Source organism: Salvelinus namaycush, chromosome 16 (assembly GCF_016432855.1).
Source record: "Salvelinus namaycush isolate Seneca chromosome 16, SaNama_1.0, whole genome shotgun sequence".
Lineage (NCBI taxonomy): Eukaryota > Metazoa > Chordata > Actinopteri > Salmoniformes > Salmonidae > Salvelinus > Salvelinus namaycush.
Genome location: NC_052322.1, coordinates 42246503 through 42261610, shown reverse-complemented (window position 1 = coordinate 42261610; position 15108 = coordinate 42246503). Strand labels below are relative to the sequence as shown.

Here is a 15108-nt window from a genome sequence, read left to right as displayed (position 1 = left end):
TCCTCTGTAGTTAGTAGAACATGGTCCTCTGTAGCTCAGTTGGTAGAACATGGTCCTCTGTAGCTCAGTTGGTAGAACATGGTCCTCTGTAGCTCAGTTAGTAGAACATGGTCCTCTGTAGCTAGTAGAACATGGTCCTCTGTAGCTAGTAGAACATGGTCCTCTGTAGCTCAGTTAGTAGAACATGGTCCTCTGTAGCTCAGTTAGTAGAACATGGTCCTCTGTAGTTAGTATAACATGATCCTCTGTAGCTCAGTTGGTAGAACATGGTCCTCTGTAGTTAGTAGAACATGATCCTCTGTAGCTCAGTTGGTAGAACATGGTCCTCTGTAGCTCAGTTGGTAGAACATGGTCCTCTGTAGCTCAGTTGGTAGAACATGGTCCTCTGTAGCTCAGTTAGTAGAACATGGTCCTCTGTAGCTAGTAGAACATGGTCCTCTGTAGTTGGTAGAACATGGTCCTCTGTAGCTCAGTTGGTAGAACATGGTCCTCTGTAGCTCAGTTAGTAGAACATGGTCCTCTGTAGTTGGTAGAACATGGTCCTCTGTAGTTGGTAGAACATGGTCCTCTGTAGCTCAGTTAGTAGAACATGGTCCTCTGTAGCTCAGTTAGTAGAACATGGTCCTCTGTAGTTGGTAGAACATGGTCCTCTGTAGCTCAGTTGGTAGAACATGGTCCTCTGTAGCTCAGTTAGTAGAACATGGTCCTCTGTAGCTCAGTTAGTAGAACATGGTCCTCTGTAGCTAGTAGAACATGATCCTCTGTAGTTGGTAGAACATGGTCCTCTGTAGCTCAGTTGGTAGAACATGGTCCTCTGTAGTTGGTAGAACATGGTCCTCTGTAGCTCAGTTAGTAGAACATGGTCCTCTGTAGTTAGTAGAACATGGTCCTCTGTAGCTCAGTTGGTAGAACATGGTCCTCTGTAGCTCAGTTAGTAGAACATGGTCCTCTGTAGCTCAGTTAGTAGAACATGGTCCTCTGTAGTTCAGTTAGTAGAACATGGTTCTCTGTAGTTCAGTTGGTAGAACATGGTTCTCTGTAGCTCAGTTGGTAGAACATGGTCCTCTGTAGCTCAGTTAGTAGAACATGGTCCTCTGTAGCTCAGTTAGTAGAACATGGTCCTCTGTAGCTCAGTTAGTAGAACATGGTCCTCTGTAGCTCAGTTAGTAGAACATGGTCCTCTGTAGGTCAGTTAGTAGAACATGGTCCAGGATAGTTGGTTCGATACCCGGGACCACCAGTAAATGTATGCAGCATGAATAAGTTGCTTTGGATAAAACTGTCTGCTAAAAGGCATATACTGTATTATATTATTACAGGGGTGTCACACTAATTGATTAAAAATAATATAATATACAGTGCCTTTCGAAAGTATTCCAACCCCTTGACTTTTTCCACATTTTGTTAGTTTAGGTTCTAAAATGTATAAAATAGTTCCCCCCCTCATCATTTCTACACACAATACCCCATAATGACAAAGCAAAAACAATTTTTTAGAAACTGAAATATTGCATTAGCATAATTATTCGAACACTTTACTCAGGTCTTTGTTGAAGCACCTTTGGCAGCGATTACAGCCTCGAGTCTTCTTGGGCATGACGCTACAAGCTTGGCACACCTGTATTTGGGGACTTTCTCCCATTCTTCTCTGCAGATCCTCTCAAACTCTGTCAGGTTGGATGGGGAGTGTTGTTGCACAGGTATTTTTCAGGTCTCTCCAGAGATGTTCGATCGGGTTTAAGTCCGGGCTCTGGCTGGGCAACTCAAGGACATTCAGAGACTTGTCCCAAAGCCACTCTTGTGTTGTCTTGGCTGTGGGCTTAGGGTCGTTGTCCTGTTGGAAGGTGAACCTTCGCCTCAGAGGTCCTGAGAACTCTGGAGCAGGTTTTCATCAAGGATCTCTCTGTACTTTGCTCCGTTCATCTTTGCCTCGATCCTGACTAGTCTCCCAGTCCCTGCCGCTGAAAAACATCCCTACAGCATGATGCTGCCACCACCATGCTTCACCGTAGAGATAGTGCCAGGTTTCATCCAGACGTGACACTTTGGCCATTTAGGCCAAAGAGTTCAATCTTGGTTTCATCAGACCAGAGAATCTTGTTTCTCATGGTCTGAGAATCCTTTAGGTGCCTTTTGGCAAACTCCAAGCAGGCTGTCATGTGCCTTTTACTGAGGAGTGGCTTCCGTCTGGCCACTCTACCATAAAGGTCTGATTGGTGGAGTGCTGCAGACATGGTTGTCCTTCTGGAAGGTTCTTCCATCTTCACAGAGAAACTCTAGAGCTCTGTCAGAGTGACCATTGGGGTCTTGGTCACCTCCCTGACCAAGGCCCTCCTCCCCCGATTGCTCAGTTTGGCCGGGCAGCCAGCTCTAGGAAGAGTCTTGGTGGTTCCAAATGTCTTCCCTTTAAGAATGATGGAGGCCACTGTGTTCTTGGGGACATTCAATGCTGCAGACATTTTTTGGTACCCTTCCACGGATCTGTGCCTCGACACAATCCTGTCTCGGAACTCTACGGACAATTCCTTTGACCTCATTGCCTGGTTTTTGCTCTGACATGCACTGTCAACCTTGGACCTTATATAGACAGGTGTGGGCCTTTCCAAATCATGTCCAATCAATTGAATTTACCACAGGTGGACTCCAATCAAGTTGTAGAAACATCTCAAGGATGATCAATGGAAACGTGATGCACCTGAGCTCAATTTCAAGTCTCATAGCAAATGTTCTAAATTAATTATGTAATTAAGGTATCTGTTTTTTATTTGTAATACATTTGCAAACATGTCTTATGAGGTATTGTGATGTCATTATGGGGTATTGTGATTATGTCATTATGCTGAGGATTTGTATTTATTTAATCTATTTTAGAATAAGGCTGTAACGTAACAACATGTGGAAAAAGTGAAGGGGTCTGAGTACTTTCCGAAGGCGCTGTATGTCTTTTAGATTACGGGAGAAGGCCACAGATCAGTGGCTGAGTATAGACTTGAACCACAAGTGTTAACACTGGACCAGACTCTGGCACAACATAACGGCCTGGCCTTTTTGATTAATCAAATTGAAAACAGTCATGGACAGTTTAATGATGATGAGATATGTGTGTGTGTGTGTGTGTGTGTGCATGCGTGTATATGCTTGCGTGTGTGATTTACCGTGAGCCATGATGAGTCCTACAGCGTTTGGTTCACTGAGAGGCAGCATGGGGACGTTCAGCTTCATAGCCGTGCTGTAAGCTGCGTGGATGTGGAGACTGCACTCGTCGGGGTCTTTGGCTGTGGAGTCACACTTGGTGTTGGCAGGCTTCTGCAGGGGCACCCATTCCCCTCCCTGGTCGAAGGACACCACGGACTGCACCGAGCCGTCTGGGGGAAAAAATACAACGACGAGACAGAGGTTATTCTGTGAGACATATAGATTATAATCCAGCGTTTCTCCATCTATGGCTCTGCTGTAGATATGCAGCTGAACTCACACTGAACAGCTAATGAAAAGTCATTCATCCTCATAACTGTTCTGGTGGAACACACCGCAGTCTGACAAACAGGCGTCTGGGACACAGTCACGTGGACTTTTTCCTGCCATGCACCATGGCTTTGGAACTCCCTTTCTTTGCCATCTCAGGCCTGCACTAACTGTTGGGGGATTTAAAGCGTGTGTGTGTGTGTGTGTGTGTGTGTGTGTGTGTGTGTGTGTGTGTGTGTGTGTGTGTAGTCCCTACCCTCTGCCAGTATACTGGTGATGAAGACCCCTCGTAGAGAGGTAACGTTGGTGAAGTCAGTGTCTCCCCCTGTGGTGGTGTAGAGGTGACGCCCCAGAGACTTAGAGTACACTGTACCCCTGTCGTCTGACACGTAGATGCTGCCAAAGCCTGTGTCTGGGGACATATAGGAGAAGAACTGTATTTGGGTACTGTAGATAAGAAATTCAGAAAAGTGAAGGAGAGTATAAGAGGAGGGGAGGAGGACAGGAACAGGGCAGGAGAGGAGACGAGGAACAGGGCAGGAGAGGAGACGAGGAACAGGGCAGGAGAGGAGACGAGGAACAGGGCAGGAGAGGAGACGAGGAACAGGGCAGGAGAGGAGACGAGGAACAGGGGAGGAGAGGAGACGAGGAACAGGGGAGGAGAGGAGACGAGGAACAGGGGAGGAGACGAGACGAGGAACAGGGGAGGAGAGGAGACGAGGAACAGGGGAGGAGAGGAGACGAGGAACAGGGGAGGAGGGGAGGAATAGGGGAGGAGAGGAGAAGAAGGGAGGAGAGGAGGAACAGGGGAGGAGTGTATGAGAGGAACAGGGGAGGAGAGAATGGGAGGAGGAGAGGAACGGAGACTTAAACAGTGCCTCTGTCATCTGACACATAGATGGTGCCAAAGCCAGTGTTCAGGGACATAAAGGATTAGGTCACTGCGACAACTGTATTAAAATAGATTAACAATGGAGAAAAGTGAAGGAGAGGAAGAGAGGAGACATGGGAAGTGTCTGGAGACAATGAAACTAAGTTATGATACATTTAGAAACTAAAGGAGAACTTTTTAAGAGCAAGTTGTTCCATGTAGTGAATCTGTTATTCAATGCATTTGTATGGGCTAATAGCAATAAGGCCCTCCAACATTGTTTTAAGGAATATATATACACACAATACAAGTCAAAAGTTTGAACACACCTACTCATTAAAGGGTTTTCCTTCATTTGTACTATTTTCTACATTGTAGAATAATAGTGAAGACATCAATACTATGAAGTAACACATATAGAATCACGTAGTAAATAAAAAAAAGTGTTAAACAAATCAAAATATATTTTATATTTGAGATTCTTCAAAGTAGCCACCAGCTTTGCACACTCTTGGCATTCTCTCAACCAGCTTCATGAGGTATTCACCTGGAATGCATTTCAATTAACAGGTGTGCCTTGTTAAAAGTTAATTTGTGGAATTTATTTCCTTCTTAATACATTTCAGCATATCAGTTGTGTTGTGACAAGGTAGGGTGGTATACAGAAGATAGCCCTATTTGGTAAAATACCAAGTCCATATTATGGCAAGAACAGCTCAAATAAGCAAAGAGAAATGACAGTCCATCATTACTTTAAGACATGAAGGTCAGTCAATGTGGAACATTTCTTGAACTTTGAAAGTTTCTTCAAGTGCAGTCGCAAAAACCATCAAGCGCTATGATGAAACTGGCTCTCATGAGGACCGCCACAGGAAAGGAAGACCCAGAGTTACCTCTGCTGCAGAGGATAAGCTCATTAGTTACCAGCCTCAGAAATTGCAAGGGTTTTTCTTTATTTTTACTATTTTCTACATTGTAGAATATTAGTGAAGACATCAACTATGAAATAACACATATGGAATCACGTAGTAACAAAAAAAAAGTTAAACAAATCAAAATATATTCAATAGAAACCCAAGCAATGGACATTAGACAGGTGGAAATTTGTCCTTTGGTCTGATTGGTCCAAATTTTTGATTTTTGGTTCCAACTGCCGTGTCTTTGTGAGACGCAGAGTAGGTGAACGGATGATCTCCGCATGTGTGGTTCCCACCGTGAAGCATGGAGGAGGAGGTGTGATGGTGCTTTGCTGGTGACACTGTCAGTTATTTATTTAGAATTCAAGGCACACTTAACCAGCATGGCTAAAACAGCATTATGCAGCGATACGCCATCTCATCTGGTTGGCGCTTAGTAGGACTATCATTTGTTTTTCAACTGGACAATGACCCAAATCAAACCTCCAGTCCATGTAAGAGCTATTTGACCAAAAAGGAGAGTGATGGAGTGCTGCATCAGATGACCTGGCCTCCATAATCACCCGACTCCAACCCAAATGAGATAGTTTGGGATGAGAAAATAGTAAAAAAAATATTTGATGAGTAGGTGTCCAAACTTTTGACTGGTACTGTATATATGTATATTTTTTAATAGACTTCAAGGGGTCTTAAAATTCAAACTCAAATAGCTAAATTATCCTTGCTATGACCTTCTTAAAACAAGTAGAGGAAGACCAGAATACAGAAAGAGAGGAGAAGAGAGGTCAAGAGGACATGAAAGGATGAGGAGAGAACATTGATCCTGTTAGGGTCCTCTCCAACATGGTTAACGAGAGTGACATTGTGTGGGGAAAAAAGAACACAGTATAGGCTATTGACTGACCTCCTGGTTCATCCACGTGCATGAACACCATGTCGTCATTGGCTGACAAGATAGAATAGAACTCCTCGTGGCCAACCGGAGGCAGCTGAGCCATGTTCCACTCCTCCCCCTGGTTAGTCGACACATGGATCATCCTCAGAGTGCCCTGGGTGAGGGAGGCAGAGAAAGAGAGAGAGAGAGAGAGGGACACCGAGAGGGACAGACAGAGAGATGCAAAGATAGAGTGCGAGGGAATGAGAAAGAGAAAGAAAGTGAGAGGGAGATAGAGAGAGAGAGATGGGATCAGCTAGGCCTTAGGCTTAAAGAACAAGCTCAAACAAAACATGTGCAAAAACACACACACAAATAAACAAGTACACCACACACACTTACAGTTCCAGTCATAACAGAAGCAAACAGGAACTTTCCGCCCAGGCCGAAGGAGAAGATTTTAATGGCAACAGTCTTGATGGTCTTCCCGTAGTCTGCCGTCTTTCTCAAGTCCAGCATCCCCCTTTCATCTGAGAGAGAGAGAGGGATAGAGGAAGAGACAAAGAGGAAGAGACAACGAAAGAGAGTGATTGATCGAAAGAGAGAGAGAGAGAGGGATAGAGGAAGAGACAAAGAGGAAGAGACAACGAAAGAGAGAGAGAGAAAGAGATTGATGGAAACAGAGATAGCGGGATTGAGAGATAGATGGAAAAAGAGAGAGGGATTGAGAGAGAGAGGGATTGAGAGAGAGAGAGAGAGGGATTGATAGAGAAAGATGTTTACTTTTATATATTCTTATAGTTATAAACTGTGTCAAGTCATTTACCTCGGCATCCATGTCAACTATTTATGTCAGTCTGTCATGAGAGACTATGAAATCATTTAAGTTTATTAGCTATTTGAATGGATGTCAGTGTCACTCACTGCAGGATCCATTGAGGTTGGTGGTAAAGAATATGTTACTGTCCATCCCCCTGGAAACAGAAAAGACAAGCTGTCATACATTACTGTACAGCATATAGCCTTTATAAACATGTACAAGCTGTCACCCACACATTACTGTACAGCATATAGCCTTTATAAACATGTACAAGCTGTCACCCACACATTACTGTACAGCATATAGCCTTTATAAACATGTACAAGCTGTCACCCACACATTACTGTACAGCATATAGCCTTTATAAACATGTACAAGCTGTCATCTTACATTACTGTACAGCATATAGCCTTTATAAACATGTACAAGCTGTCACCCACACAGTACTGTACAGCATATAGCCTTTGGAAACATGTACAAGCTGTCACCTTACATTACTGTACAGCATATAGCCTTTATAAACATGTACAAGCTGTCTCCCACACATTACTGTACAGCATATACCCTTTATAAACATGTACAAGCTGTCTCCCACACATTACTGTACAGCATATAGCCTTTATAAACATGTACAAGCTGTCTCCCACACATTACTGTACAGCATATAGCCTTTATAAACATTTACAAGCTGTCACCTTACATTACTGTACAGCATATACCCTTTATAAACATGTACAAGCTGTCACCCACACATTACTGTACAGCATATAGCCTTTATAAACATGTACAAGCTGTCACCTTACATTACTGTACAGCATATACCCTTTATAAACATGTACAAGCTGTCACCCACACAGTACTGTACAGCATATAGCCTTTGGAAACATTTACAAAATAGCCAAACATGTTTTGTTTTAAGTACAGCACCATGGTCACTGTTTTCAAACTATAGTGGAATGAAATATGACCTCGTTGAGGATATACTTTGGGACACACCGGTAACAGTTGAAAATACGCTGTTCCTGCTGTCCTAAAAATGACCTTGGTGTTTTATCATCGGAGCGCTAATTGTCATGGTGCCACATGCCTCTATGGTTAGTTTACCACACGTCCCCCGTCCCGCAGACTGTTAGAGCCGTGCCCTTCTCAAATAGGTACTTTGCTCCAACGGTTTCATTGTGTCGAGCTTCAGAATCTCGTCATGTCCTAGTTAGTTGGGCTTGACCTATATTCCTGTCAAGGTTAGGTTTCAAGGGACTGGGAAGAGAGGCTGGGTGGCGTGATGTCGCTGTATGTGTGTCTGGCTGCCTGCCTCCGTGTGTGTGTGTGTGTGTGTGTGTGTGTGTGTGTGTGTGTGTGTGTGTGTAACACTATTGGTGCTGCAGCATTAGAAAGTGAACCAGCGAAGGTAAACAAACACTCACAGCTAGTACCGACGCCCTTTCATCACAGCTAGTACCGACGCCCTTTCATCACAGCTAGTACCGACGCCCTTTCATCACAGCTAGTACCGACGCCCTTTCATCACAGCTAGTACCGACGCCCTTTCATCACAGCTAGTACCGACGCCCTTTCATCACAGCTAGTACCGACGCCCTTTCATCACAGCTAGTACCGACACCCTTTCATCACAGCTAGTACCGACGCCCTTTCATCACAGCTAGTACCGACACCCTTTCATCACAGCTAGTACCGACGCCCTTTCATCACAGCTAGTACCGGCGCCCTTTCATCACAGCTAGTACTGACTTGGCACAGAGAACACCTAGTCAAACATTAAACTAAAATAACTGCAATTCCAGGTTCCTGCTTTCACTGTTTGCATGGTGCCCTGACAACAGTGGGGGAAGTATTAGATGTTTATTCAAAATACTCAGGGGTGAAAGTAGATGTAATTTCTTCCTGGTACGGGACAATTCTATGTGTGTATGAGCTCTCTGTGGGCCTAGTCTGTGGACTGGGCCTAGTCGTGAAGATTTGTAATTTAACGTTTAAACTGTATTAGCTTTTATTGTGGCATAAACACAACCGGTCCACGTGTCTCGGTCACTCATCTCTGCCTCAGCAAAATGTCAGTGTTCTCATCTAAACACGTCACATTTTGGAGGCTAAATGTCAGTGTTCTCATCTAAACACGTCACATTTTGGAGGCTAAATGTCAGTGTTCCCATCTAAACACGTCACATTTTGGAGGCTAAATGTCAGTGTTCTCATCTAAACACGTCACATTTTGGAGCGCAGGCTAAATGTCAGTGTTCCCATCTAAACACGTCACATTTTGGAGGCTAAATGTCAGTGTTCTCATGTAAACACGTCACATTTTGGAGCGTAGGCTAAATGTCAGTGTTCTCATCTAAACAAGTCACATTTTGGAGGCTAAATGTCAGTGTTCTCATCTAAACAAGTCACATTTTGGAGGCTAAATGTCAGTGTTCTCATCTAAAGGCTATACCACACGTTTTCAAGTCCATTCGCACATTTTTCATGCCTTTGGCATGCAGTAATGATATAGAGTAACGATATAGAGTAACGATATAGAGTACCGGTATAGAGTAACGGTATATAGTAACAATAAAGAGTAACGATATATAGTAACAATAAAGAGTAACGATATAGAGTAACGATATAGAGTAACGATATAGAGTAACGATATAGAGTAACGATATAGAGTAACGATATAGAGTAACGATATAGAGTAACGATATAGAGTAACGATATAGAGTAACGGTATATAGTAACAATAAAGAGTAACGATATAGAGTAACGGTATAGAGTAACGGTATAGAGTAACGATATATAGTAACGATAAAGAGTAACGATAAAGAGTAACGATATATAGTAACAATAAAGAGTAACGATATAGAGTAACGGTATAGAGTAACGATAAAGAGTAACGATAAAGAGTAACGATATATAGTAACAATAAAGAGTAGCGATATATAGTAACGACATATAGTAACGGTAAAGAGTAACGGTAAAGAGTAACGGTAAAGAGTAACGATCAAGAGTAACGATCAAGAGTAACGATCAAGAGTAACGATCAAGAGTAACGATCAAGAGTAACGGTAAAGAGTAACGGTAAAGAGTAACGGTAAAGAGTAACGATAAAGAGTAATGATATAGAGTACCAATATATAGTAACAATAAAGAGTACCGATATAGAGTAACAATAAAGAGTAGCGATATAGAGTAGCGATATATAGTAACGATATAGAGTAATGATATAGAGTAACGATATAGAGTAACGATATAGAGTAGCGATATAGAGTAACGATATAGAGTAACGATATAGAGTAACGATAAAGAGTAACGATAAAGAGTAACGATAAAGAGTAACGATAAAGAGTAACGATATATAGAAACGATATAGAGTAGCGGTATAGAGTAACGGTATAGAGTAACGATATATAGTAACGATAAAGAGTAACGATATATAGTAACAATAAAGAGTAACGATATAGAGTAACGATATAGAGTAACGGTATAGAGTAACGGTATAGAGTAACGATAAAGAGTAACGATAAAGAGTAACAAAATATAGTAACAATATAGAGTAACGATATAGAGTACCAATAAAGAGTAGCGATATATAGTAACGATGTATAGTAACGATATATAGTAACAATAAAGAGTAACGGTAAAGAGTAACGGTAAAGAGTAACGGTAAAGAGTAACGATAAAGAGTAACGGTAAAGAGTAACGATCAAGAGTAACGATCAAGAGTAACGATAAAGAGTAACGATAAAGAGTAACGATAAAGAGTAACGATATATAGTAACAATAAAGAGTAACGATATAGAGTACCAATATATAGTAACAATAAAGAGTACCGATATAGAGTAACAATAAAGAGTAGCGATATAGAGTAGCGATATATAGTAACGATATAGAGTAACGATATAGAGTAACGATATAGAGTAGCGATATAGAGTAACGATATAGAGTAACGATATAGAGTAACGATATAGAGTAACGATATAGAGTAACGATAAAGAGTAACGATAAAGAGTAACGATAAAGAAACAATATAGAGTAGCGATATAGAGTAACGATATAGAGTAACGATAAAGAGTAACGATAAAGAGTAACGATAAAGAGTAACAATATATAGAAACAATAAAGAGTAACGATATAGAGTAACGATATAGAGTAACGATATATAGTAACGATAAAGAGTAACGATAAAGAGTAACGATAAAGAGTAACGATAAAGAGTAACGATATAGAGTAACGATATAGAGTAACGATATAGAGTAACGATATAGAGTAACGCTATATGGTAACGCTATATGGTAACGATATAGAGTAGCAATATAGTGTAACAATATAGCGTAACAATATAGAGTAACAATATAAAGTAACGATATAGAGCAACGATATAGAGCAACGATATGGAGTACCGATGTGGAGTAACGATATATAGTAACGATAAGTAATAATGATAAATAATTGTGTAAAAGCCAACAGTTTTCTTGACATTGTGTTGTAGTTATTGTGATCAGCTCATGTTACATCTGTGTAGCGTACCCCACTATCTCTTTTCCTGGGACGCCGTACCGGACCGTAACACCTTACTTTGACCCTTGAACTAAATCTAAAAATCGGCTAGCTGCCAGAGGGAGAAGAGGTCAAGCAAATAGAATTCCACCAAATCAACATCAGGGACTCAGAGCTGCAGTTAGAGAGGGAATGAACATTCACTACAGTCTACATAACAATACTGGTCATTATAGGAAATCAAAAACAGACCATGAACCAATGGTATAACTGGCTGCTAATAGATCATATATATATATATATATATATATATACTGCTCAAAAAAATTAAGGGAATGTGAAATTTATTGTCAATCAGTGTTGCTTCCTAAGTGGACAGTTTGATTTCACAGAAGTGTGATTGACTTGGAGTTACATTGTGTTGTTTAAGTGTTCCCTTTATTTTTTTGAGCAGTGTATATATAGTAACGATATAGTAAATAAAGAGTATATATATCGTTACTATATACTCTTTATATATAACTCGTACCCTGTAAGGATGGGTTCTTCTGCTAACTCTATCCGTAATATATTTACCTACGTCGTCTCTTACCATTTGGCCAGACACACCATGTCGTGAATCTTCCTCCACTTCTCTCCAAAGTCCTCAGACAGCCAGAGTTCATTCTGTAAAAAGGGTTAAATGGTTAACAAGGGTATTTAAAATGCCTATATTTCTAATATATATATATATACACACACACAACAAAAGATAATGGCCGCCAGTAATGTTTTCTAGTTTTGTTTGGATTCCCAAAGCTCGACTCTTCACCTCTGACATGCCTGCTATTGCGTCAGATCATGAAGGGATTTAAAGTTTTTTTTGTTGCTAAAATACCCTCGGCTACACAAGTTGCGTACGTGTCACGTCTCGACACCCGACCGATTCGGTCGCATATGCAACAAAATATTTTGCTGTGCGACCAGGATTTTTTATTTTGGGAGCTCAGTATAACTAAGAAATAAATCTCCCAGATAATAACTGTTGTGATGATAAGGCTTCCCTGTACCATTGTTTCAGAGGGCCTTAGAGAAACGAGTGCAGATTTCGATAGCGTCATGGTTGCACCATTACTACAGTGAAAACGGCTTGCTTCTAACCCAACCAGGTCAAAAGATCTGACCCATATCACCGGCACCAAATATGTATCTTCCTATAGCGCATTTAAAAAATATATATATAAACCATGTCATGGGCCTTTCTAAATCTACTCGTGTATCGTTAACATATTTATTCGTATAAACTATTTAGGTTTTTATAATAAATGTCTTTACAGCATTATGTAATAGTTGTAGATGTCCTTCAGAAGTAGATAGAATTCATACAGGCCCAATATAGGCTGAATCTCAATCCATAAAAAGAAAAATATATATATATATTTTTTTTTCTGGTGCTCCTAAATTTCATGTGGTGCTCCTTACTTTGTTAAGTTGGAAGCACCAGTGCTACCAATTAATAAAAAATAAAAAAGTAGAGCCCTGCTCGTCCGACAGTTGCTCCCCCTGTGTCGGGGCAGCGTAAACAGAATTGTCTCATTGAGCCAACACTCTTACAATGTATTTTTATTTTATTTTATTTTATCGCAGAGCAATGTTTTTGAAACAGCTGAAATGTACAGACATTTCATTTATTTTGAAGACTTGTCTTAAGTTTTTAACTTGAATTGTAGTAACAGGCTGTTTAATTTGGAAATTGTCGCCGTAACTTTAAAAATCCTAACAGCATTTTTTGTTGTTGTTGCCTGCCATAAAGAAACTCCCCCCGGTGAATCATCAACGTTTTCAATGGAAATGTGCTTTTACCTCATAATGACTTCCATGATATTGATCAAATGAAGCCTGCTTTGTTCTAAGGTCACTTTGATATGCTAGTGTAAGCCTAAGAGTACATACAGTCCCTTCGGAAAGTATTCAGACCCCTTGACTTTTTCCACATTTTGTTACGTTACAGTTTTATTCTAAAATGGATTAAATAAAAAAAATCCTCAGCAATCTACACACAATACCCCATAATGACATCACAATACCCCATAATGAAAAAGGCGAAAACAGGTTTAGACATTTTAGCAAATGTATAAAACATTTAAAACAGAAATACCCCATTTACATAAGTATTCAGACACTTTGCTATAAGATTAGAAATTGAGCTCAGGTGCATCCTGCTTCCATTGATCATCCTTGAGATGTTTCTACAACTTGATTGGAGTCCACACACCTGTCTATATAAAGGTCACACAGTTAACAGTGCATGCTAGAGCAAAAACCAAGCCACGAGGTCGAATTAATTGTCCGTAGAGTTCCGAGACAGGATTGTGTCGAGGCACAGATCCGGGGAAGGATACCAAAATATGTCTACAGCATTGAAGGTCCCGAAGAACACAGTGGCCTCCATCAATCTTAAATGGAAGAAGTTTGGAACCACCAAGACTCTTCCTAGAGCTGGCCGTCTGGCCAAACTGAACAATCGAGGGAGAAGGGGCTCCTGAGTAGCGCAGCATTCTAAGGCACTGCGTCTCAGTGCAAGAGGCATCACTACAGAGCCTGGTTCGAATCCAGGCTGCATCACATCCGGCCGTGATTGGGAGTCCCATAGGGCGGCGCACAATTGGCCCAGTGTCGTCTGGGTTTGGCCGAGGTAGGCCATCATTGTAAATAAGAATTTGTTCTTAAACTGACTTGCCTAGTTAAATAAAGGTAACTTTAAAAAAAAATTAGGGCCTTGATCAGGGAGGTGATCAAGAACCCGATGTTCACTCTGACAGAGCTCTAGAGTTCCTCTGTTACGATGGGAGAATCTTCCAGAAGGACAACCATTTCTGCAGCACTCCACCAATCAGGCCTTTATGGTAAAGTGGCCAGATGGAAGCCACTACTCAGTAAAAGGCACATGATAGTCGGCTTGGAGTTTGCCAGAAGGCATCTAAAGGACTCTCAGACCATGAGAAACAAGATTCTCTGATCTGATGAAACCAAGATTGAACTCTTTGGCCTGAATGCCAAGCAACACGTCTGGAGGAAACCTGGCACCATCCCTATGGTGGGGGCAGACTCATGCTGTGGGGATGTTTCTCAGCAGCAGGGACTGGGAGACTAGTCAGGATCGAGGCAAAGATGAACGGAGCAAAGTACAGAGAGATTCTTGATGAAAACCTGCTCCAGAGCTCTCAGAACCTCAAACGGATTAAATTGAAGATAGTGGATATTTTGCATTTTTAAAATTATTTTGATGTGATATGAAAGTAAAGGGCTTTATGTTTCTGGAATCGTATCACAATTGAGAATCGATTCACGTTTAGATGGAGTATTTAGCTGTTTTGGCTGGAAGAGCCAGCCTACCTCTGAACCATATTACACTATTGAATAATGTAACCAAGCCATATTACACTATTGAATAATGTAACCAAGCCATATTACACAATTAAATAATGTAACCAAGCCATATTACACTATTGAATAATGTAACCAAGCCATATTACACTATTGAATAATGTAACCAAGCCATATTACACTATTGAATAATGTAACCAAGCCATATTACACTATTGAATAATGTAACCAAGCCATATTACACTATTGAATAATGTAACCAAGCCATATTACACTATTGAATAATGTAACCAAGCCA

The 15108-nt window shown here is 41.0% G+C and overlaps 1 protein-coding gene across 4 annotated transcripts in view; it reads right to left on the bottom strand.

The window, feature by feature from the left end:
- Nucleotides 1–15108, bottom strand: part of LOC120061452 (sortilin-like) — a 48775-nt gene that overhangs the window by 16828 nt on the left and 16839 nt on the right. For all 4 annotated transcript variants that reach the window (XR_005478332.1, XR_005478333.1, XM_039011265.1 and 1 more), the window contains 6 exons: nucleotides 12037–12110; nucleotides 7052–7101; nucleotides 6530–6657; nucleotides 6158–6302; nucleotides 3722–3877; nucleotides 3156–3365 (listed from right to left, as the gene is read on the bottom strand). Coding sequence is in view for 2 of the 4 variants with exons in the window: in XM_039011265.1 (XP_038867193.1) it covers nucleotides 3156–3365; nucleotides 3722–3877; nucleotides 6158–6302; nucleotides 6530–6657; nucleotides 7052–7101; nucleotides 12037–12110 (763 nt within the window). In the remaining 2 variants the exon portion in view is untranslated. The remainder of the gene's footprint in view (nucleotides 1–3155; nucleotides 3366–3721; nucleotides 3878–6157; nucleotides 6303–6529; nucleotides 6658–7051; nucleotides 7102–12036; nucleotides 12111–15108) is intronic.